At 51.4% G+C, this 24,754-nt stretch overlaps 1 protein-coding gene across 1 annotated transcript in view; it reads left to right on the top strand.

Annotated features, from left to right (window-relative positions):
• The first annotated feature begins 659 nt into the window (after positions 1 to 659).
• The window catches only part of ITGAD (integrin subunit alpha D), a 35,411-nt gene continuing 11,316 nt past the window's right edge, over positions 660 to 24,754 (top strand). The window contains exons 1-20 of the mRNA XM_080679274.1: positions 660 to 763; positions 2,760 to 2,865; positions 6,084 to 6,187; positions 6,316 to 6,386; positions 6,503 to 6,617; positions 9,088 to 9,218; positions 9,897 to 10,042; positions 12,722 to 12,875; positions 12,993 to 13,143; positions 13,342 to 13,415; positions 14,552 to 14,681; positions 14,821 to 14,963; positions 15,133 to 15,273; positions 15,365 to 15,574; positions 16,234 to 16,364; positions 16,467 to 16,624; positions 17,200 to 17,354; positions 17,635 to 17,766; positions 18,573 to 18,646; positions 18,861 to 19,002. Of these exons, the coding sequence (XP_080535400.1) occupies positions 733 to 763; positions 2,760 to 2,865; positions 6,084 to 6,187; positions 6,316 to 6,386; positions 6,503 to 6,617; positions 9,088 to 9,218; positions 9,897 to 10,042; positions 12,722 to 12,875; positions 12,993 to 13,143; positions 13,342 to 13,415; positions 14,552 to 14,681; positions 14,821 to 14,963; positions 15,133 to 15,273; positions 15,365 to 15,574; positions 16,234 to 16,364; positions 16,467 to 16,624; positions 17,200 to 17,354; positions 17,635 to 17,766; positions 18,573 to 18,646; positions 18,861 to 19,002 (2,499 nt within the window). The 5' untranslated portion in view covers positions 660 to 732. The remainder of the gene's footprint in view (positions 764 to 2,759; positions 2,866 to 6,083; positions 6,188 to 6,315; positions 6,387 to 6,502; positions 6,618 to 9,087; positions 9,219 to 9,896; positions 10,043 to 12,721; positions 12,876 to 12,992; positions 13,144 to 13,341; positions 13,416 to 14,551; positions 14,682 to 14,820; positions 14,964 to 15,132; positions 15,274 to 15,364; positions 15,575 to 16,233; positions 16,365 to 16,466; positions 16,625 to 17,199; positions 17,355 to 17,634; positions 17,767 to 18,572; positions 18,647 to 18,860; positions 19,003 to 24,754) is intronic.

The following is a 24,754-nucleotide window of genomic DNA, read 5'->3' as shown; positions in this document are numbered from 1 at the left end:
CTAGTAAGTCCATTTGTATGACTTTACCAGTTTGGTTCTGCTTCTTTCAACAACACCCTGGCCCATGTCCCTCCTGACCCTCCCCCACTGACTATTTTAACATTTGTTAAATCTGGGAGGAGTGGGTAAATGTGTGGTTGCTATTTGTTCTCTGTAATTTTCTGTGTGCTTTAAGTATTACACAATTAAACGTAAATAAATGTTTTGTAACAACATGAAATAAGGTCTGATATATAAAAGCTCAGGAGTAGACTTAGAAGGTAAAAATATATGAGAAAATCCCTAACTGCGGCATACTATTTTAAGTATATATTCATGACAGTTATTTCTAACACTTAAAATGTAGGTTAAATGTCAAGTGTAGGGTAGTGTAGGTGTAGACCTGAGGGGTGGTCTGCTCCTCTCCAGCTCACATTCATGTTCTAGGGCTCATATGCCGCCTGGTTTTGGAGGCACCAGCTGGGTCAAAGGGCTGAGGGGGGCGGGGGGCGGGGTGTCTTCTGGGTCAGCCAGGCCCTAGAGGTGGAGAATTTGGGGATTGTCTCCAAGGGTGGCGTTGGCTTCTGGTCCTGCCTCTGCTCTATGTTGAACCAAGGACTTCCTCGGCACGCCTTCTCTTCCCACTTCAAGGCCCTGAGTAATTTTAACTCTTCACCGCCTTCAGCGTGCTGTGCTCAGCCTGCGATTCAGCAGCTGCTCAGCCCACAGTCCTCCCTCAGCGGCGGCTCAGCGATGGCCTTTGGAGCTGTGCTCTTCCTGGGGGGTGAGTGGGGCCCCGGTGCTGGGAGAAGCCCCAGGGCAGCTTGCACGGGAGCTGAGGGCAGGGGAGGGCTGGTGTCCACGTGGGTGTGGAAGGAGGAATGGCTTGGAATCTGGGGAGGGTGAGACCTGAGCCGAGGTGGGGCAAGAGGGGCGCTGGATGCTGCTTGGGCAGAGGCGAGCTGCTTCTCCGCACCCCCAGGCACCCCTCTCTCCTGCGTGGGCCTGGTGGGGGCGCTGCGTGGGTGAGAGCAGCCAGCCCGGCAGGCCGGCAGGCCGGGAGGGAGGCCGCAGGAGCCAGCAGAGAGGGGAAGGCTGGGTACCACCTCCCGGTTCCGCGTTTCCCTCAAATCTTGGTTTTGGGTTGACACTCACGCTGCTGCCGAGAGAAAACTCTGAAACTCGGAAACAGTGTCAGGCCCACATCCTGAGTCATTTAAAATTCAGTTGTGTGTGTGTCTTAAAGTCCGACTTCACACAGAAATCCAGATTTCGGCTTCTCTTGAGACGTGGGCAGGTCCGGCGGCTCTGGCACCAGCGCCGGTGATGGCTGCCCCTTGAGAAGGGCCGTGTCTCTAAGCCGCCCTCACGCCCGGGCTCACACCCGCCCGCTTGACTCGCTGATGTCACCCGCCTGGCCCCTGAGGCCCCGGAGACCGAGGCTCCCTGTCAGATCCTGGGGGCAGCGTCAGACTCACAGCAGAGTCATTCTTTGGCAGGAAGGCCTAGGACAAGAGGCTCCCCCGCATGTGGCCATAGTAGGTCCCAGAACCTTAAACTTCTGTCCTCTTCCCGGAACCCCAGGTCTGAGGGTCTGGACCCTCCCTGTCACGGCCCAGCCTCATGCTTGGCTTCCCTAGAGGTTCCCTGGCCTTGGGGTTGAAGTCGAGTCCTCAGTACAGAGAGGACGCGGAGCTCTAGGAGGGATGGGAAGGGAGGGTGGTTGCCTGGGATGGGGGAGTAAGAAAAAGCCCTTGAAATGTAGGGGTTTCCCTGAAGCTTTCAGGCGTAGCCACGAGAGGAGCCTGTGGCCAGTGAAGGGCCCGGAGAGAGGGCCGGCCTCCGGGCTGTGCCGGTGTCCAGCTCTGGGTCAGTCCACAGAAAGCGTTTGTTCCCGGCTAAGGGCCAGGCACTGTGCCAGGCTCCCATTCAGGACAGACGCAGTCCTTGCCCTCTTAGAGCCTGGCGCCAGGGAGAGGGGCAAGGAAACGTATAACTTCAAATAATTGATTGCAAAATTCTTTTTTGTTTGTGTGCTTTTGCTGTTTATCCTCATCTGAGGATATGTCTCCATTGCTTTTCAGAGAGTGGAAGGGAGGAGGGAGTGGGGGAGAGAGAGAGAGAGAAATGTTGATGTGAGAGAGACACATCGACTGGTTGCCACCCACACACGCACCACTGGGGGCAGGGAGCAAACCCTTAACTCAGGTATGTGCCCTTGAATGGGAATCAAACCCATGACCCTTCTGTGTGCGGGCCAGCTCTCCAACCACTGTGCCACACCGGCCAGGGCTAATCCCAGAATTCTAAGTGTGTTCTCCAATCTGGCCCTCAGGGTCTCTGGATAAGGAGAAGGTGAACCAGGGTGACGATATGCCCTGGTTTGCCAGGGGCAGCCCCAGTGTCCCTGGTGTGATTGTTAATGATGTTCCTTTCTCTCTCAGAAGGTCCCCATTTAGACAGTAAACCATGTGGTCACTTTGTCTTTAAAAGGCGTTCCTGATCCAACATCCCAGGTCTGATTCCAGGTTCTGGATGCCCTCTGAGGGTCCCTGAAGGCCTCCCTCTGCGTCGCTGTCCTTTGCAGTGTGCTCTGACTATTTCTAAGGGAGGGAGGGAGACAGGAGGCACACAGCCGGCAAACCAGGAAACAACAAAGAAGGGCAGATGGGAAACCCAGGCTGGGGGAGGATGGGCATCAAGATTCCAAGAAGGGGGGGTCCAGAGGCAGGGGGCTTCTCTGACCCTCCCTCCTGCTCCTCCTCCCCTCATCCCTTCAGTTCTGGCTGCTTATCACGGATTCAACCTGGATGTGGAGGAGCCCACGGTCTTCCAGGAGGACGGAGCTGGATTCGGGCAGAGCGTGGCCCAGTTTGGCAGATCTAGGTAGGCCCCCCACTTCCCTTGCCTGCCCGCTGCCTGCAGGCGCGTGGCTGCGCCCAGGTGTGCCTGGGGAAGCACAGCAAGGCCCCGGACACCACTGCTAACTATTCACAATTTCAGGCCGGGCCACACACTCTGGGCAGCACATGGCCTTGGGAGAGAGGCCTTGAATCTGCCCTCCTGCACTGAAGTACTGCTTTGCAGTCTCCCTCCTGAAATGATTAATAATTTAATCTTTGCATCTGCGTTGTGTCAGTAAGGTGGACGGGACAGTGGAGATGCGCTGGCGCTTTGGAGCCTTGGCTCGTGCGGCCCGCATCCCACAGCCTCTGCAGGAAGGGTTCTCAGCTGCCTGCTTCCCACCCCTACCTAGTGACAGCTGCTGACCTTGGCCCCTACCTAGTGACGGCTGCTGACCTTGGCCCCTACCTAGTGACAGCTGCTGACCTTGGCCCCTGGCCTGGGCCAGGCAAGGTCATGATGGGCTGTGGCCGGCTTGCCCAGTCCTGTGAGGGTCTGTGCTGGCCCTGTGAGTACCCCTGTGCCTGAGGGAGAGTGAAACTAAATGCCAAACAGAAATACCAGGACAGGTAGAGAGGAAAACACTTATTTTCTAGAACAAGAGGCCTCACATTTTATTTTATTATTTATTGGTTAATCCTCACTGGAGGATATGTTTTCCACCCGTTTTAGAGAGAGTGGAAGGGAGGAGGAGGGGCAGAGAGGAGAGAGAGAGAGAAACATCGATGTGAGAGAGCCACATCAGTCGGTTGCCTCCCGCACTTGCCCCACCCAGCACAGGGAACCTGCAACCCAGGTACGTGTCCTGGACCTGATTTGAACCCACAACCCTTCAGTTCTCGGGCCGGTGATCTAACCACCGGGCCACTCCGGCCAGGGCAGAGGCCTCACATTTTAATTTTGCATTGAACCAGCAAACTTTGCACCTGGACAGAGACCCAAGGAGCTGAAGTCACGGTGTTAATGCAAGCACCCTAAAGTCCAGACTATTTACCCAAGTGTGTTCTCCAATCTGGACCACAGGCTCTCTGTGCAGTGAGAAGATGAAGGGTGAGATCCAGCCCAGGAGGGAATCCAGGGAGGCTCCTGGGGGCTGGGCAGTGAGCCTGAGAGCACAGGACGGTTCCCGTGCCAGGAAGGGCCATGCAGAAGTCACTGCGCTCTCAATGCCCATCCTTCCCCCTTCTCACCCGGCTGGCAGGCTGAGGACAGAACAGCAAGTGCCAGGCACCAGAATTTTGTTTTTTCTTTCTTTGCTTTGAAATATAACACACAGACTGAACAGCCAAAATCCGAACAGCCCAACTCAATACTTTTGCTATGTGTGCCAGGTAACCCTACCCAGATCAACATGGAGAACATCTCCAGCTCCCCACCCCCAAACCCTCTGGGCCCCTGCTGATCACCCAGCACTCAACAAATCTCAAGGCAGCCACTGTCCTACTTCCATTACCACCCATTTGTGTTCAGGCCCCTCTGTCTTAAAAAAATGAATATAGAGCTACTGACCAGCATCTATAATAAAGTAAATCCTACATAATAAAAGCATAGTATGCAAATCATCCCCTCAACTGGGATTTTGTCCGGAAGTTTGACCAGGGGGGTGGGGCCGGCCGGGGAAAGGGAGGGAGGCCCTTGCAGGCCACCAGGGGAAGGGAGGGAGTACCTGGCCAGCAGCCAGCAGCCACTAGGGACCCTACAAGTGCACGAAATTCATGCACTGGGCCTTTAGTAGTATATATTGGGTGATATTCCCTTTGTTACAACATTATTGTTTTTCCTGGTTTCTGCTGAATTATAGCCCAAACACTAAAAAGACTGAACCTACGTGTAAGGAATGGGATAAGGAAAAGCACGCAGAATGATAGTTTGACTAAAAGTTGGTGCATGCATGGAGACCAGCAGGCCAGGCTGCTCCAGGTCTAGCCAGCCATTTAGATTTCCACCAGCATTTTAGACACACAGGGGCCTCAGCTTTCCCTACAGGAATGGCTCCAAGGAAGGCACTTTAAATACCAGCTTAATGAAGCCTTGCTCAGATAATTAATCAAAACACACCCGTATTTCTCTGATTTTCTCATCTAAGTGGGGGAGTTGCTGATGGTGATAAAAATTTTTCCAAAATTAAAAAATTCTCTCAAATTTTGCAAAGAAACCATTGCATTTATATGACTACTAGAGGCCCGGTGCATGAAAATTCGTGCACTGGGGGCGGGGAGGGGTCCCTCTGCCCGTCCCGTCCTGTGCCCTCTCACAGTCCAGGAATCCTCAGGGGATGGCCTACTGACAGCCTGACAGCTCAGGGAGAGGGCCTAAGCTGCTGCCTGGCCTCCCTCTGTGGGAGACAACCAGATGGGCGGTCAGGGGATGGTGCCGGCCCCCACCTCCATCGCCGTTCCCTCCCTCTGCCCGCTGGCACGAGCTTTGGCTGGCCTGGCTCTTTCCCCTGTTTGGTCGATTTGCATATTATGCTTTTATTATATAGATTAGATATAGTTATGGATTCTGATATAGCTATAGCTGTTTTAAATTGTCAAACTTAAATTTTTTATATTATATTTTTATATAATTCATTACAGAATCATCAAATTGTTTCGAAAACTAGGACTTCAGAAAATTTTCCATTAAATTTGAGGTGATCTGTTTCTTGGGGTGACTAAGAAGGATGGCACCCCAGAAACAAAAAGCACTTACCCACAGTTGGGAAATGCTGTTTTGTTGTGAACAGTTTTAATTTTGGTGAATGTTGAAAAACAAAAACAAAAACAAAACAACGAAACCATCTGTGTACAGAAATACACATATATTCATGTACACACACACACACACACGTGCACATACGTGCGCACCCACACACGATGCCCCACATGATCCTTCCCATTTGTGGCTTAAACTCAGGCCCTGATTTATATATATATATTTAATTGATTTCAGAGAGAGGAAGGGAGAGAGATTGACACATCAATGATGAGAGAGAATCATTGATTGGCCTCCTGCACGCCCCCTACTGGGGATTGAGCCCACAACCCGGGCATGTGCCCTTGACCGGAATCGAACCCAGGACCCTTCAGTCCACAACAGGCCCTGATTTTTGAGTCGCCTCACAAGTGCCAAATGCCTAGAGCAAAGTTTCACTTCTCCTCCCCCCGCCACCCTGTGCCCCACCCCTCCTGCGACGTGTGTCATGGTTGTGCCTCCAGACTCGTGGTGGGAGCCCCCCTGGAGGTGGTGGGAGTCAACCAAACTGGACGGCTGTACGACTGTGACGCTGCCTCCGGCCTGTGTGAGCCCATTTCACTGCACAGTGAGTGATTCCACCCAGAAATCCGGCCTCAACTCTCCCTACCCGAGTGCCCCGCTCAGCCTCCAACCCAGATTCTCCCTGAGAATGAGGGCGTGCCTTGAGTATGACCATGTGTGTCTGGCCCTCAGTCCCCCTAGAGGCTGTGAACATGTCCCTGGGCCTGTCCCTAGCGGCCTCCGTCAACCGCCCCTGGCTGTTGGTGAGTTTCCTGGGTCACAGCAGGGTCAAGAGGGGCAGAGGCCAGCGGGGGCTAGGGCGGGGGGCTGGAGGGAGAGTGTTCTGGGCCCCCTTGCCTACACAGGCCTCTGCACCCAGGCCTGCGGCCCCACCGTGCACAGAGCCTGTGGGGAGAACATGCACGTGGAAGGGTCCTGTCTCCTGTTGGGCTCCCAGCTGCAGGTTGTGCGGAGAGTCCCTGCTGCCCAGCCAGGTAGGTCTCCGGGCAGCAGTTCTGTGGGGGCATGTGCGGCCCGGGCAGGGCATGAGGCTGGGTCTCCGCCTCCTGTGCTGAGGTGGCCTCAGTGCTGAGCTTCCGAGTCCCCAGGTGTCCTCGTCCCCTCTGCGGGCAGCAAATGGCAGGCCGTGGGAGGGTGCTCAGGGCTCACAGAGCATGGGCCCGGGCACCGCAGAGGCATCTCTTGCCCGTGGTCACCTCCTGTGTCCTGGGGCTGGCGCTTTACTCCCTGGGCCTTGGTTTCCTCGGTGGTAAAATGGCGCTAAATCACCATGGTGCTTGTGAGGATTAAATAGACACAAAGCGCGGCCTGACCTAGCCGCGGGCTCCATGGGCGAGGAGGGAGACCACGCTGCCTCCTCCATGGCCAAGGGGACAGTGGGCCCCAGGGGCGGGCCGGCCTCTCCGGTCCTGACTGAGGACATGACCGGGCACAGTGCGTTGCGTCAGGGAAGCCGTGATGCCAGACGTGATGGGCTTTTAGCCAAAGGTGAGGCAGCAGCAGAAACCCCGCAGGCCGCAGGGTCTGCAGAGGGAGAGAGTGTGGAGGAGGGTGCCCACTCTCGGGTGCCTGTGCGGCCAGGCTAGGGATGTGGCATTTAAACGCTCCAAGGTGAATGTCTCCCCGATGTCTCCGGGGCCTGAGGAAATGGGCCGCGGGCAGGTAACCCGCAGGAGAGGCTTTTGCCTGGAAGGGAAGGGGCGGCGTCGGGGCAGTGGAGGGCGCCCGGCCTTGTTGCATCCTCACGAGATAGATCCTGCATGCTGGGCAGGTGACCCCCACTCACAGCCAAGAAAGCAGGTCCGAGAGGTGAGCACCCTCCCTAGGGAGTGGAGGACCTCAGAGCTCAGCCTGCCTGGCCGGTCCTTTTTCGGAAGATGCTCGGTGCAGCAGGGGCCTGCTGTTGGAGGCCAGGGGATCGCATGAAAAGAGCAAGACACAGAAGGGACATTACAAGGGAGCTCCTGTGACCGGAGAGGGTGTGGGGGTGCTTTCGAGATGCAGCTGGGAAAGTGGGCACACGTGCAAGAGATGGTGACAGCGAACACCAGCTCCCAGCTGGAGGTGGGGATTGGGGGGTGGGGGGTAACGTGAGAAGGGGGCCTGAGGGCCTCTGAGCCTGCCAGTGAGCAGCTGGATTTCCTAGTCCTGAGGAGGCAGGGGCAGTGATCTCCCATTTGCTCTCTGCAGCAGCTGACTGAGCAGGAGGATGGGGGAGGAGCGGCCTCAGCTGAGGCTCACTCCTCCGTGCTGGGTCCCTGGCCCCCACCAGCCTGGGGCAGCACAGGATGTGGGCACAATGCAGGCAGCCACTAGGTCTGGCAGACAGGCCACAGCCCCCCACACAAGTGTGGGGACAATCTGAAATGTCTTCTTTGTACTGTGCTTAAGGCCTGGCTTTCCATTACAGTGTGGACTCCACAGGGTAGGGGCGGCATCTTTTTAAAGCTCTGGTCTTATATTACATTTCCCTGGAAAAGACTCTGAGGCTCACTTGCGAATGTTCTCGGGAACAATGCCCGTGAGTGTGAGGAAAGCAGGACTGGGCAGAGGGAGAGGGCAGAGCCATCGGATCAGAGGCCTCAGCAAGGGAGCTCGGAGCTTAGAGCTTGGAGCTTGGAACTTGGAGCGTGGCTGGATACAGGTTGCCTCCAGGAACAGGAGGTGTAACTGTGGGCAAGACAGCTCCCTTTTGGGCTGGTGTGATTCCTGGGAGAGACTCCACAGGGAGCCCTGGACAGCTAATTCCCTGTGGCTGGGATGAGCGCTTTGTCCTGATAGGGGTCAGGCATGGTGGCACGCCCCAGCTGCACCTGTGTCCTTCCCTGGGCCTGGCGCCACGCCAGCATGTGGTGCCCATGGGGATAACAACCACCGCTCACTGGGAGGCACCCCTATCTCAAACACTTTGCGTACATATCAGTTCTTTTTATCCTGGCAATAATCCCACGTGGGAGACACTATTATTATGCCCATTTCACAGATGGGGAAAACTGAAGCCAGTGAAGTTACATAACTTGCCTGAATCCACCCCTGGTAGGTGGTAGAGCTGACTTGAGCCCAGCATGCTGGCTCCAGGATGCACACTCTGAAACACTTTGCTAAAATGCCTTCTCCTAACCTCTATGACATCTTTAGAGTGTGTGTTCAATAGGTATTTGTTGACTAAATGATTGAGGAACCCACTGGGCCCCTGCCCTCTACTTCCTCCTTCCCCTTTTCAGGTCTTGTGGGAAGAGGGGAGCCACAGGGACTCCGCTGAGGGGAGAAGGGGCTGGGGCCACAGACGCGGGTCTCCTCTGTAGAAGGTGTGGGAAACCGGGTGGGAATTGATCCCCATGCCCAGAACAACCCCCGCGTCTATGGAGGGGGAAGGCTTTCTGGGTCCTCGGAGATGGCTGGCACCCACACGTGCATCTCTGATTCTTCCCGCCCTCTCTGCAGAGTGTCCAAATCAAGAGATGGACATTGTCTTCCTCATCGATGGCTCGGGCAGCATCGGCCAAAGTGACTTTAAGCAGATGAAGAACTTTGTCAGAGCCGTGATGGGCCAGTTTAAGGGCACCAACACCCTGGTGAAGACTGGGTCCCCTAGGCCTGAGGAGTGGGGTGGGAGGGTCTGCTTCTGGGGATGACAGCCTGGGAGGGGGCGTGGCATCGCTGGGGTGGCTGGCTCAGCGGACCTGTGCTGTGATGAGACCAGGGTCAAGGCAAGGTGCGAGCGTAGGGCCAATTTGAGTCCTGACCCTAGGAGGTCCCACATGCCACAGAAAATATGATGTTTTTGCTGTTTAAAAGCATTGAAAAATTTGTAAAATAATTCTGCTGTGAAATGTGACTGAAAGTAACTTGGCCAGATAATTGATGATTCTTTACAATTCTTAACTCATGGCTCCTCCATCTTAGTATTTTATCTCCCGGTAATTAGTGAATGTGCATTTACAAATTCTTGAGAAGTGAGGAAGCACAGCCTACCGATTGATTTCATGTGTTATCATTTTTTAAAATCTAAGTTTAACAAATATTGTGGTTGGCAAGGTTGTTCTTTGCAGACGATGAAAGAAGCGCTATTGGATTTCGATGTCCCGGTTTTCTTTTTGGGTCATTTTCTTTTCTTGTGGGTTTCAGTATGTATTTGCTGGGCCTCAAAAGCACAGACCATGGTTTGTAAGTCCAAAACTATTCCAAAATAAAAAGCGTATTAAACCCCACAACGACAGCTCCTGAGCCCAGGCCCTCCTCTCGGCCCGCAGTTCTCGCTGATGCAGTACTCCAACATCCTGGAGACCCACTTCACCTTCGCCCAGTTCCAGACCAGCCCGAGCCCTCAGAGCCTGCTGGATCCCATCGTCCAACTGAGTGGACTGACCTTTACAGCCTCAGGCATCCAGATGGTGGTGTAAGCTCCCCCTGCTGCCTGCGGGATTCCCGCCTGCCCCTGGGTCCTGTATAGCCCTTCCTCCAGGCTGAGGGAGGCGCTAGGGAAAGGGACGCAAAAGGGAAGGGAGGGGCTGCAGGCAGAGTCCTCCCTGGAGTGCTTCTGGCCTCCTGGCTCGCTGCATCCCCCGCCCCCTTGCAGGAAGTGCTCCTCTGCCCCCTTCCCGTTGCCTGGCCTTACATTGGCTGGACCCCGAGCCCACGTGGGGCAGCCAGCTCCTGGCCTGTGGTTCAGACACATCTGGGTCCCCATGCTGGCTTCCCACTTGTTGTCTGGGCAACCCTGGGCGTTACTGACTCTTTCTATCTCAGTACATTGTCAAGTAAGAATAAACTCACCAGCTGGTTGTAGGGTGAAACGAGGTAACCTGTGTGAGGAGCTTCTGCAGAGAAGGTGCTGGATAAGCGACGGGGCTGTTCGAGCAGTGCCTCCCTCCTCCCCTCCCCGCAGGCACCGTGCCTCTCTCCTGCTCCCCGCCCATCCTCTCCTTCCTCACCCACGCGTGCCCTCTTCATTACTGGGTGCTTATGTTGTATTCTGTATCTTTTGGTGTTGTTTGATTTGTGTTTAAAACTAGAACATGTAATGTGCTCACAGGATAGCAAGTGTCCCCATCCATATGCTGGGCGCTGGCTGGGCACCTGTCAGCGCTGGGTGTGGAGGCCCAGGGAGAAGGGCCTAGGTGGTGAGGCCAGCACAGAAGACGTGGTTCTTGTGGGAGAGCCGGGCTGAGTGTCCTGGATGCTTTGCTGCCCGCACGCTCCTGGGCATGGCTCTGGGGGGTGCTCCTGCCAGACGCCCCCTCTTTCCTCCTGGTGCCTCTTCTGCCCTGGCCACTGGCCCCTGGGGAGGGACAACCATGAGAGCAGCCTCCGTCCTGAGTGAGGCTTCTGTCCTGGTGCCGTCCCTTCCTTCTCTGGAGCTCCGTCCAGGGGCGGCCCGTGAGGAGGTTCTCTCAGTGCCACCCCGCTCCACTCTCCGTGGCCCAGACAGCGCCGGCCCGCCGCTCCCCAGAGCCAAGGCGTCTCAGGCTGACTCAGCTCCTCCCTGCCACTGACTGGGATTGGGGTGGGGAGAAGGAATTTTATTACAAAGAAGACAAAATGGCAATAACGTTAAGGAAATATTGGGGGACCTACTGTCCCTCTAGCCAAACACCTCACTGTATTTTATTTTTTAAATCCTCACCTGAGGATATGTTTATTGATTTGAGAGAGAGAGAGAGAGAGAGAGAGAGAGAGAGAGAGAGGAACATTGATTGCTTGCCTCCCACTTGCACCCCAACCAGAATCAAACCTGCAACCTGGGTACATGCCCTGACTGGGAATTGAACTCACAACCTATTTGCTATATGGATGACGCTCTCACCAACGGAACCACCTGGCTGGGGTACCTCACGGCTTTTTGCAACAAGAGGAAATAAGTACAAATGAATTATGAGATCCCACCTGCAAAGCAATGTTAGGCCCATCCTCGTCTGTATGCAGACACATTTCACATGGTCACGACCGGGTAGAAACTGTTTTCATCTGCCTTGTTTTCGTCTGCTGTGTAGATCGCTTCCCCCTGCCTCCACAGCTTCTATGGCTTTCCTTTGAAATGTCTGTGTGCTTTTCCGTCAAGAGCCTGGGTCCTGTGCTAACACCTTCCCTGATGTTGGACAGTTAGGCTGTTTCCAGTGTTACATTTGGCACGGATCTGAGAGCTCCGAGTCTGTAGGGCTACGTGAGCACACAGCCACCGTGTTAATGGGTTGTAGCAGCTCCACAGAGTGACCGCTTACCTACAGGCTGCTCACTGTAGTCAAAGCTTGGCCTTCCTTGGTCCTCGGAATTACCTTGTACTGTTTGTCTCCATTATCTATTGTTGCCTAACGACTCCCAGCTTTAGTGGCTTAAACTACAGCTTTTTTATTATTATATTCATGATCCGGGGCTCAGCCATGTCACACAGGGCTCGCCGTCCCTCGAGTGGCTGGTTGGGGGCGCCTGAGGCTGGAACACGAGAGCGGCACTCGCGTGGCGGCTGCCTCGGCAGGATTGGCTGCGAGGCCGGGCTGGCGGGATGGCTGGGCCTCTCTCCGTGTGGCCACTGCAACAGGGTAGCTAGACCTCTCTCCTGTGGTTCAAGGGCTCCCCAAGGGGCAAAAGCTACCAAGGCTTTTGGGGCCCATAACTGGCACGGTGTCTTTCCACTGCATGTGGACGAGTAGAGCAAGTCCCAGGAGTGTTCAGTATGGGAAGGGGATTGGGTGGGGCTCCCTGGGGCCATCTTGGGAGACCGGCTATGGCACAATCATCATTCTCATCTTGGTGGAGGGAAGCAGAGGCTCAGAGAGCCGAAGTAGCTCACCCACAGAGCGGCTGACCTCAGAGCTCCCGCCCGCACCATGCTGCCTCCCAGGAGTGAGAGTCCACCGTGGATGGAATTCTAGGAGCAGGGAACCTGAGAATCTTTGTTATTGGCCTTTCTGGTTACTGTCAGCATGGTTTTCAAAAAGGGCTGAATGGATTTCTTCACATGCCTGGCAGTCTAGGGGCGCCAGGACTCCCCGGCTCTCTGGATGAGCTACTGGTGCTGCAGACGATTTCTTCCCAGAGTCAGTCCCCTCAGCAGCCATCTCCCTTTCTTCCCTGGCAGGAAGGAACTATTTCACAGTAGGAACGGGGCCCGCAAAAGTGCCAAGAAGATCCTCATTGTTATCACAGATGGACAGAAATACAAAGACCCCCTTGGATACAGCGACGTCATCCCCCAGGCTGAGAGAGCCGGCATCATCCGCTATGCCATTGGGGTGCGTCCTCTTCCTCTGGACCGCCCCAGGCTCGGCCTGCGACTCGGGGGAGGGGGGGGGGGCCTTCCTCGCAGCGGCAGAAGGCTGGCGCTCCTCCTCAGCTGCCTCTCTGCGCAGGTGGGAGGCGCTTTCCAGGAACCAGCCGCCAGGCAGGAGCTGGACATCATTGGCTCAGCGCCCTCGCAGGACCACGTGTTCAAGGTGGACAACTTTGCTGCGCTCGGCAGCATCCAGAAGCAGCTGCAGGAGAAGATCTTTGCAGTGGAGGGTAAATGGGGAAAGAGCTGGGGTCTCAGAACTGAAGGTGTCTGGACCCAGTTGTCCCCTGCGGGTCTGAAGGCCCATCCCTAGTCACAGCTCACAGCTCACCCAAAACTGAACCCAGGCTCCAGACCACGTCCCCCTTCCTCTGCTCTGAGTCCTTGCGGTCTCATGGCCTCCGGAGCTAAGTGACCTGTTCCCACAGGAACCCAGTCCAGGACAAGTAGCGCTTTCCAGTATGAGATGTCCCAGGAAGGCTTCAGTTCAGTACTCACAACGGTGGGTGGAGCGCGTGCGTGGCAAACAGGTCTCAGGCCCCACCCTGGGCCAGCCCTTGGTTGGCAACTAGGACCCAGAAGTAAACAAGAAAGCAGACCCTGTCCTCAAGCTCACCATCTGTTCGGGGTGAGATGTTCAGGGTGTGTATGGGCGCTGGGGACACGGCAGAGAACAGATTAGCCAATGCTCCTTCTCTCTTGGAGGAGGTGACAACCAAGAAACAACACACTTTCAGACTGTGCTGAGAGTCGGGATAGAGAAAGAGAGGTGCTCAGAGGAGACCCGGGGAGTGGTAACTGAAGCTGGATGATGAGGAAGGGCCAACCCTGGAAACGCGTGGGGAGAGAGCGCTCCAGGTAGAGGGGAAAGCACGTGCAAAGGGCCAGAGGCAGGAACAAGTCACTGCAATAGAGAGCTGGAAGGGCCAGCATAGCCGGGCAGAGCGCGAAGGTAGCGTGGAAGGAGATGGCCATGGCAGTGGGAAGGGCCAGACCACGCAGACCCAGACATGACGCATTGCATGCCTTGTCCAAAGGTCGGTGTGTGCTCCATGTGTCCAGAGGGACTTGCTTCCAAACAATTTGTGGAGAGAGCGAGGGGAACATAGAAATGAAATGAGGTTGGCCATGAATTGGTCCCTAAGCTGAGCCATGGGTACTATGGGCTCGTTATATGCTTCTCTCTACTTTTGTAAATGTTCTAAATTACCCACAACCAGAAGTTTCCAAGTAAATGGTCTGTGTGGAGCAGGAAATGCCCATGGCTTCCCCAGGGAGGAGCAACCCCAGGAGGGAGGAGGCTGCCGCTTCCAGAGGGAGGTGCTGAGTCCCAGCAGGAGGGGAGAGAGGTGCCCGACAAGGCTTGGTGTGTTTGGGAACAGAGGGGACTCCACAGGTTTGACTGGGGTGGACCCTAGATGCCACCGTCAGGGGCCTGGTGACAGGTGCCATCTTGGTTCCCCAGGAGGGTGGTGGCTGCACACTTGGGTTTGAGGAGACCTAACTCTGGGCAGTGAGAGGTGGTGGGGCTAACCGGGCAGGAGCCCCGATGGGGAAGAGGAATTCCAATAATGAGTGAGGCCACCGTGGAGTTGCTCTCTCCTCGCCCCCAGCTCAGCCCCAGGACCTTTCTCCCAGGACGGACCCGTTCTGGGCGCTGTGGGGAGCTTCAGCTGGTCTGGAGGTGCCTTCCTGTACCACCAAAATACGAACCCCACCTTCATCAACATGTCTCAGGAGAATGTGGACATGGCGGACTCCTACCTGGGTGAGAAGAGGCTTTGCCTGTGAGGACAGGCGGGAGCTGAGCTGCCTGGGGGTCAGGGCCCGGCGGGGGGGGGGGGGGGTTGCGGGGGGGGGAAGGGGCGGGCAGGAGGCGGCCTTTGTGCTGAGGCCCAGCCCCTCAGGTTACTCCACCGAGCTGGCCCTTTGGAAGGGGGTGCAGAGCCTGGTCCTGGGGGCCCCCCGCCATCAGCACACCGGGAAGGCCGTCATCTTCACCCAGGCGGCCGGGCAGTGGAGGCCGAAGGCTGAAGTCCCAGGGACCCAGGTTGGGTGTGGAGGACCCTGAGGGTGGCGGGGTCTCCAGGAAGGAGGGAGCAGATGAAGGGCTTCGGGACTCGTGGGGGGAGGTCCTGGTGCCCAGGGAGAGGCGGGACTTGGCCCAGAGGGTGCGCTGTGCCAGGGCAGACAGGGTGACTTGAGGCTCTGCCCTCCAGATTGGCTCCTACTTCGGGGCCTCCCTCTGCTCCATGGACGTGGATAGAGATGGCAGCTCCGACCTGGTCCTCATCGGGGCTCCGCATTACTATGAGCCGACCCGGGGGGGCCGGGTATCTGTGTGCCCCTTGCCACGGGGGGTGAGTGGCTGAGGAGACCTGGCTGGGTGGGGCCTGGGTGTGGGGTGGAGGGGTTGCCCGGGTTGGGACTGCCACTGTTTCTGCTCTGCAGAGGGCCAGGTGGCAGTGCCAGGCCATTCTCCGTGGGGAACAGGGCCACCCCTGGGGCCGCTTTGGGGCAGCCCTGACCGCGCTGGGGGACGTGAATGGGGACAAGCTGACGGACGTGGCCATCGGGGCTCCGGGGGAACAGGAGAACCGGGGTGCTGTGTACCTGTTCCATGGAACCTCGGGGCTGGGCATCAGCCCCTCCCACAGCCAGGTGAGGCCCCTCTTCAGCCTCCTTCGCATTTCTTAGATTCACCTGCTGCTGCCTCCCACACCTGCCTTGGCAGGAGCCATCCCCTCCTCCTCTCAGCCGCGTGTTTCCCTGACGTCCACCAGGCCCACTAAGCTGATTGTCTCCTTCTCTCCTTTGATTCCAACAGGCTTCAGCTTATTGATGAATGGTTAAGAGACTGTAGCTGATGGTTAAGAGACTGCAGGCCCATGTAAATGCCTGGCCAGCAGGTCAGCTGTGTGCCTTTAGGCAAAGGGCTGAGTTGGCTTTAGTTTCCTTCTATGAAACATTAAATAATAAATCTACTCCATAGGCTTTGTGTAAATATAGCTCAATGGGAGTCCATTCATCAAATGTTTATGAATAAACACAAAATAATAACTGGCTCTATTGTGTTCCCATTGTGATGCTTTTATTTTGTCGTCAACCTGCACCCTCATGATGAATTGGCCCCAAAGCGCTCTCCTCTCTTTGTCCAGGGTCCCTGAGACCCTCACTCTGCCTGCCTTCCATCCTACCCTCATCTCTTCTGCCCAGTTTCTCCACTCAGATCCAATTCGCTGCAGCCTCCTTCCCAAATCTTTCTCGTCAAATCTCTCCATCACCTCCCCCTGACCTCTATTTTTCTCCTCCCTGGCCAGCGCATTGCAGGCTCCCAGCTCTCCCCCAGGCTCCAGAATTTTGGGCAGTCGCTAAGTGGAGGTCAGGACCTCACCCAGGATGGACTGGCAGACCTGGCTGTGGGGTCCCGGGGTCACGTGCTGCTGCTCAGGTGACAGCTTCCACATCCCACCCTGCTTGCTGTGCATCTGACCTACCCTTCCTTGTCCTCCCAGAGGCAGAGTCCTCTCCTCAGCCCTGTGTGTACCCCCAGGAGCCGGCCAGTGCTGGGCGTGGGGGTGGCCATCAGATTTGCCCCTTCTGAGGTGGGGCAGGCTGAGTACCAGTGCCTGGAAGAGGTGCCCTCCCCGCTGGAAGCTGGGAGCGCCACCATCTGTTTCACTATCCACAAAAGCTCACCTGACCAGCTAGGTGAGTTTCCTCCAGTGGACCCAGTCCCTCAGCCCTCAAGGCCCCCGCCCTATCCTCAGGACACATAGTCCCTGAAGCCAAATCTCACTTCATACCCACTTCTGCTGGTGTTGGAAACCTGGGTCCCTTCTCTCTCCCTCTCCCCGGCCCAGGCCAAAGGTCTGTCTCCAGCATCAATCTGGAGTCTGCACACCTCTCTCCACCCATCAGCCACTGCCTGCCTAGAGGCCACCCTCTTCCTTCCTACTACACTTGGAGCTCTTCCCATGTCTGTTCTTGCACCTTCCGATCCTCCTCCTACAGTGATTAGCCCTAAAATGCAAACCTGGTCTCCTTACGTCCCTACGTAACACCCCTCAGCTCTCCCCTTGCCTTTGTTTGTAAAGACCAAAGCCCCTCTCCACTACACCTCAATGACCTGGCCCCTCCCCCCACGCCAGCCTCTCCTCGCCCTGTTCCCCCTTAATCCACATGGACCATAGAAATTGCTCAGCAAGTATCTGTTGCATGAATACATGAGACAGAACATTGGAGGTTCTCTTTCACATTCTGTCATCCATCCTCCTCCGCTTCAGGTGACGTCCAAAGCTCTGTCAGGTATGACCTGGCGCTGGACCCTGGCCGTCTGATTTCTCGCGCCATTTTTGAAGAGACCAAGAACTGGACTTTGACTAGAAGAAAAATATTGGGGCTGGGAGAGCACTGTGAAACCCTGAAGTTGTTTTTACCTGTGAGGACTTTGGATTCTGGGAAAGGGAGAGGGAGAGGGAGAGGGAGCCCAGGGCTGGCATCCCTGTTCGCCACTGAATGAGGTGGGAAGCAGGAGTGGGGCGGGGGCCTGGGGCTGGAGAGAGGGAAGTTGGAGTCAGAGAAGCTGGCTCCACAGCGTGGTTAGGGCACTGTATGACAGTGGGGAATGAATCCAATGGAGGAGAAGGCCGCCCTCCCCCCCACCAGCGGGGAAAGGAGGGAGGCAGAGAGTGGGTTCTTAAAAGCCCATCCTCCCTCAGGACTGTGTGGAGGATGTGGTGAGCCCCATCATCCTGCGGGTCAACTTCTCCCTGGTGGGGCAGCCCATCCCTTCCTCCCAGAACCTCCGCCCTGTGCTGGCTATGGGCTCCCAGGACCTCTTCACAGCTTCTGTGAGTCTCCCAATGAAGTCCCAGGGATGTGTTGACTTTCATGTGTCTCCATGTGTGTAAGAAACCCCTGTAGCTCCCAATCGCCCACCAACCACATCGAGTCCAAAAGGGCACCCCCCGATCACTGAGACCCTGTCCCCTTGGACCCTACACATACACAAACTCCGGTTTTCATTCTGCAGACCCTTCCTAACGTGTCTCATTCCTACTCCTGTGCCTTTGTCCATGTTGTACCTCTTATTTGGAAGACATCGTATTCTCTCCACCTCAACGATCCTTAGTCCCTAAAGCCCCCAGTCTTATCTCCCTTTCTTTGGGAATCCACACTCAGCATCTGTCTCTTCTTCTCTGGCCTTGTAGTATATTATGGTGACGTGCCACATGTCGCATACCTGGAATCATAGCCATGTGCATCTACCTCTGTGGCTCTCTTCAAATTGCTCTCTTGGCAAGAACCAGGTCTAATTCACCTGTAGTTTCTACCTTTCCTACCTCTCCAACCCCATCCAACACAAAGCCGTTCCGAGTATCGACTCTTAACAATGTCTGTTGAATAGTTGTTCCAGTGTGAGTTAGATTTGATTTCTCAACTAAACATTATGTTCCTTGAAACCAAGGATCTTGTCTTAGCTTTCTTTTATAGTCTCACTGCCTGTCTTCCACCACCCCTCTCCTTGCCAGTGCCTAGCACAGTGCTTGGTGCAGGGTGTGGGCTCAGTAATATGCAATGTTGATGAGTGCTCTTAATGAGGGAGTTGGAGAAGGATTAAGACATGGATGGGAAGAGGCATACTGTTTTGCTGCAGCTCCCCTTTAAGAAGAACTGTGGGCAAGATCACCTCTGTGAAGGGGACTTGAATGTCAACCTCAGCTTCTCAGGGTGAGTGCTATCTCCTCCCACATCCAGGCACTCAAGCTTTTGGGTCTCCTACCAGCAGGATGAGAAGTGCTTGTGTTCCCCTTTGGCTGTCATTATAACAGAAATGATTGGAATGTTATCAGCTAATAGCTCATGAGTTCCCAGGGTCCTGCTCCTGATCCAATTCCAAACCCTTTCCAATGGAATCTCTCTCAAGTTGTACTTCCTCTTTCAGCCTGCAGGCCCTGGTGGTGGGAAGCTCTCCAGAACTTAACGTGACAGTGGCTGTGTGGAATGAGGGTGAGGATTCCTACAGAACTGTGATCAACTTCTACTACCCAGCAGGGCTGTCCTATCGACGAGTATTAGGAACTCAGGTAAATAGCTCCCTTGGGCTCTGGTTGGCTGGGACCTTTTCCCTGCCCTGGCTTATAGTAGGTTTCTTTTATGTCTCCTATGATAAAATATAAAACACACAGAAAAGTGAGTAAAGTAGATATGTACTTTAACAAATAATATTAAGTAAATGTCTATGCAATTAGCACCCCAGTGGGAAATAAATCCAGGTCAAGAAATAAAATAAGGCTAGCACCCCCAGAAGCCCTCACAATATACACCTTTCCTCATCATAACCTCACTCTCTCCCCGAAGTAATCACTATCTGGCTTTGTGACAATCAACTCCTTGTGTTTCTTTATAGTTTTTACTGCCCATGAGTACATCCCTAATGCTGTTCAATTTTGCCAATATTTGAACTTTATTTGATAAAAACATGTTACTTTTTTTGGTCTTCTTTTCTTTAATGCTATGTTTGTAAGATTCATTCTTGTTGTTGCTTGTGGCTGTGGAACATTTTCATTGCTATATAGAAGCCCTTTTGTATGACTATACCACAATTTATTTACCTATTTTATAATTGATGGTCATTTTGAGTTGTTTCCTGATTTTGGCCATGACCATTCTTGATAATATATTCTGGTGTGCCTATTCATTAATATTTGGAAGGTATATACCACATGTGGGAATGTTGGATCATTGGATAAGTGTGTCTTCAATTTTCATAAGTAAAGCCAAACCATTTTCACCTATTGACACTCTATCAGTAGTATATGAGAGTTCTTGTGACTTTCATCCACTCCAACACTTGGCATTGTCCAATTTTTTTAATTTTCATCTATCCAGTAGGTGAGTAATAATATTTCCTTGCAGTTTTAATTTTCATTTCTCTAATAAAGTTGAAAAACTTTTCATATATTTCCTGGTCACTTCGGTATCATCTTTTAGGAAGTTTCTGTCCAGGTCCTTTTCTTCTTCTTCTATTGAGTTGTCCACCTTTTTCTTATTGAGTTGTAAGAGTTTTTACATATTCTGGTTTCTACTCCTTTTCCAGTTACATGTGCTCAAATATATTTTCCAATAAATATCTTTGTTGATTGTTTTTTCTCAGTCTGCTTATAGTGACTTTTAATAAATGTCTTAATTTGATTGTGGTTGATTTTTATAAATCTTTAGTGTATTTTTAAATATTTTTAAAATTTTTTAATCATAGTTGACACAATATTATATTAGTTTCAGGTGTACAAAATATTGATTAGACATTTATATAACTTACAAAGTATTCACCTCAATCAGTCTACTACCCATCTGACACCATACATGGTGATTACATTATTCACCACATTCCCCATGCTGTACCTTACATCCCCATGACTGTTTTTATGGCTGGCAATTTGTATACCTTAATCTCCTGTCCTCCTTTTCTTTTTGTTAATACTCACCAGAAGATATTTTTTCCATTGAATTTTAGAGAGAGTGTAAGGGAGGTAGGTAGGAGGAGGGAGGGAGGAGAGAGAGAGAGAGAGAGAGAGAGAGAGAGAGAGAGAGAGAGAGAAACATTGATGTGCAAGAGACACATTGATTGGTTGCCTCCTGTACCCTCCCTGACTGGGGCTGGGATTAAACCTGCAACCCAGGTACATGCCCTGACCAGGAATTGAACCCACACCCTTTGTTGCATTGGCTGACACCCTATCCACAGAGCCACACTGGCCAGGGCCTCTTCCCCTTTTTCATTCATTCCCCCAAACCCCCTACCCTCTGGAAACCATCAAAATGTTCTCTGTAGCTTTAAGTTTGTTTCTGTTTTGCTTGTTCATTTTTGTTTGTTTGTTTTTTAGAGTCCACATACAAGTGAAATTACATGACATTTATCTTTTTCTGTCTGACCCATTTCACTTAGCATAATACCCTCTTTAGGGGTGGGCAAACTTTTTGACTCGAGGGCCACAATGGGTTCTTAAACTGGACCGGAGGGCCGGAACAAAAGCATGGATGGAGTGTTTGTGTGAAATAATATAAATTCAAAGTAAAGGAGCGGAGGGGAGAGCAAGAGAACCCTCTGCTCTTTCGTCTCCGCGGGCCGGATAGAACAGCCGAACGGGCCGGATCCGGCCCGCGGGCCGTAGTTTGCCCATGGCTGCTCTATGTCCATCCATGCTGTTGCAAATGCAAGATTTTATTCTTTTATGTAGCTGAGTAATATTCCTTTGTATATATGTACCACGTCTTCTTTATCCATTCATCCATCAAACTGACACTTAGGTTGTTTCTATATCTTGGTCAATTGCAAACAATGCTGCAATTAACTTATGGATGCATATGTCTTTTTTTAGAGTATATTTTTATTGATTTCAGAGAGGAAGGGAGAGGAAGAGAGAGATAGAAACATCAATGATGAAAGAGAATCATTGATTGGCTGCCTCCTGCACGGCCCCTACTGGAGATGGAGCCTGCAACCCAGGTCTGTGCCCTTGCCAAAATCAAACCCAGGATCCTTCAGTCCACAGGCCGACGCTCTATCCACTGAACCAAACTGGCCAGGGCGATGCATGTGTCTTTTTGAAGTAGTGTTGGGTTTCTTTAAATAAATGCCCAGAACTGGCATTGCTGAGTACTTGTTTGTCTCTTGTTATAGCTTTTGTTTTAAAGTCTATTTTGTCTAGTATAGTATTGCACCCCAGCTTTCTTTTCATTTCCATTTGCATAAAATATCTTTTCCCATCCTTTTACTTTTAGTCTGTGTGTGTCTTTCATTCTGAGGTGGGTGTCTTGTAGACAGCATACATATGAATCTTGTTTTCTTATCCATTCAGCTACCCTATGACTTTTGATTGGAGCATTTAATACATTTACATTTAAAGTTATCATTGCTATGTTCTTTAACTAATCCCTTTAACTTCTTTATCCAGTCAATAAAACATTTAAATAAAGTCATTATTGATAGGTATGTAGATATTTCCATTTTATTATTCATATTTTTATTTCTCCTCCTTTTCCCCTTTCTCCCTCCTCCCCCCTCCTTCTTCTCCTCCTCCTCCTCCTCCTTTTCCTTCTCCTTCTCCTTCTCCTTCTCCTGCTCCTGCTCCTGCTCCTTCTCCTTCTCTCCCTTCTTCTCCTCCTCCTCCTCCTCCATTACATACAATAATGATGAAGTTTGAAAACTTATTTGAAGAAATAATGATGAAGTTTTTTATCATTATTTCTTCAAATAAGTTTTTAATTTCTTGCTCTCTCTTTTCTCATTCCAACATCCCATGATGCAAATGTTAGAACACTTGGTGTTGTCCCAGAGGCCCCTTAAACTGTGTGTTTTCTGCTACCTTGTTTTCCAAATTGCAGATTTAGCCCTCTGCTTCATCTAAACTACTGTTAATTCCCTCTAAGGTATTCTTCATTTCAATTATTGTATTCTTCATTTTTGACTGGTTCTTTTTTGTTTTCAATCTCTGTTTGTATGTTCCCCATCTCATTCAGCCACAATCCTTGCTGGTTATCACAGCCAGAAGTTAAGGATGCTTTTCTTCCCAGCACTGGCACACTGAGCTGAGGAGCCTGGTGTGGGGCTGAGATTCCTTGCTCCTCAGATATTTTGGACTCCCACAGCCAAAATATCCCTCCTGATTTTTAACCACCACACATAGGTTTGGGACCAACCTGTCCCATGTCTCCACCCCTCCTACCAGTCTCCATGTGGTTTCTTCTGTATGGCCTTAGTTATAGGACTTCTATTCAGCTAGTCTTTAGGTGCTTCTCAATGATGGTTGTTCTGTAGTTTGTTTGTAGTTTAGATGTGGCCATGGGAGGAGCTGATCACAGAGTTTACCTGCTCTGCCATCTTGACTGGAGGTCCTCTTTTAGTGTTTTTATGTATGGATCTTATTTAAGAAATATTTCCTTCCTCCAAGGTAATGAAAAAATACTCCCTTATATTACCTTCTAAAAGCTTTATAATTTTGCCTTTTGACATTTAATTCTTTTTTTAAACATTTTATAGTATATTTTAATAGATAAAATAGTCCTTAAAATGCACAATTAATTTAGTAAGGTTACCCCAATAAAGAATAATCTAGCATTATAATGCTAAATCATTATCTCTTCCACTATGTCTTTTTTTAAAATATATTTTTCTTTTTTTTCCATTTTTTAATTAAGGTTTTATATGTGTACATATCTTACCATTGCCCCACCCCACTCCCATACATGCCCTTACCCCCCAGTGTTTTGTGTCCATTGGTTATGCTTATATGCATGCATACAAGTCCTTCGGTTGATCTCTTATCTCCCCCACCTCTCCCTAGTCTTCCCGCTATAATTTGACAGTCTGATGCTTTACTGTCTCTGTATCTATCTTTTTGTTCATCAGTTTATAATGTTCTTTATTATCCATAAATGAGTGAGATCATGTGGTATTTATCTTTCATTGACTGGCTTATTTCACTTAGCATAATGTTCTCCAGTTCCATCCAGGTTGCTGCAAATGGTAATAATTCCTTCTTTTTTATGGCAGCATAGTATTCCATTGTGTAGATGTACCATAGTTTTCTGATCCAATCATCTGCTGACGGGCACCTAGGCTGTTTCCAAATCTTAGCTATGGTGAATTGTGCTGCTATGAACATAGGGGTGCATATATCCTTTCTGATTGGTGTTTCCAGTTTCTTAGGATATATTCCTAGGAGTGGGATTACTGGGTCAAATGGGAGTTCCATTTTTAGTTTTTTGAGGAAACTCCATACTGTTCTCCACAGTGGCTGCACCAGTCTGCATTCCCACCAGCAGTGCACGAGGGTTTTCTTTTCTCCGCATCCTCCCCAACACTTGTCGTTTGTTGATTTGTTGATAACAGCCATTCTGACAGGTGTGAGATGATACCGCATTGTCGTTTTGATTTGCATCTCTCGGATAATTAGTGACTTTGAACATGTTTTCATGTGTCTCTTGGCCTTCCTTCTGTCTTCTTTCAAAAAGATTCTATTTAGGTCTGTTGCCCATTTTTTTTTATTGGATCATTTATCTTCCTTTTATTAGATTGTATAAGTTGCCTGTAGATGTTGGAGATTAAACCTTTATGAGTGATAATATTTGCAAATATGTTCTCCCATACAGTGGGGTTTCTTGTTGTTTTGTTGATGGTTTCTTTTGCTGTGAAAAAGCTTTTTATTTTGATGTAGTCCCATTTGTTTATTTTCTCTTTAGCTTCCATTGCCCTAGGAGCAGTATCAGTGAAGAAGTTCTTTCGGTATATGTCTGAGATTTTTCTGCTTGTGGATTCAATTAGTATTTTTATGGTTTCCCGTATCCATTTTGAGTTTATTTTTGTGTATGGTGTAAGTTGGAGATCTAATTTCATTTTTTTGCATGTATCTGTCCAATTTTCCCAACACCGTTTATTGAAGAGACTGTCTTGACTCCATTGTATGTTCATGCCTCCTTTGTCAAATATTAATTGAGCAGAGTGGTTTGGGTCAATATCTGGATTCTCTATTCTATTCCATTGGTCTATATGTCTGTTCTTGTGCCAGTACCAGGCTGTTTTGAGAACAATGGCTTTGTAATACAGCTTGAAATCTGGTATTGAGATCCCTCCTACTTTATTCTTCTTTCTCCGGATTGCTGTGGCTATTCGGGGTCTTTTTTTTATTCCAGATGAATTTTTGGATAGCTCTTTCTAGGTCTGTGAAATATGCTGTTGGTATTTTAATGGGGAGTGCATTGAATCTATAGATTGCTTTGGGTAGTATGGACATTTTAATGATGTTGATTCTACCAGTCCATGAACATGGTATGTTC

Source organism: Plecotus auritus (genome assembly GCF_963455305.1).
Source record: "Plecotus auritus genome assembly, chromosome: 7".
In the NCBI taxonomy this organism is placed as follows: domain Eukaryota; kingdom Metazoa; phylum Chordata; class Mammalia; order Chiroptera; family Vespertilionidae; genus Plecotus; species Plecotus auritus.
The sequence above is the reverse complement of the archived record's forward strand: the minus strand, read 5'-3'. Positions and strand labels throughout refer to the sequence as shown.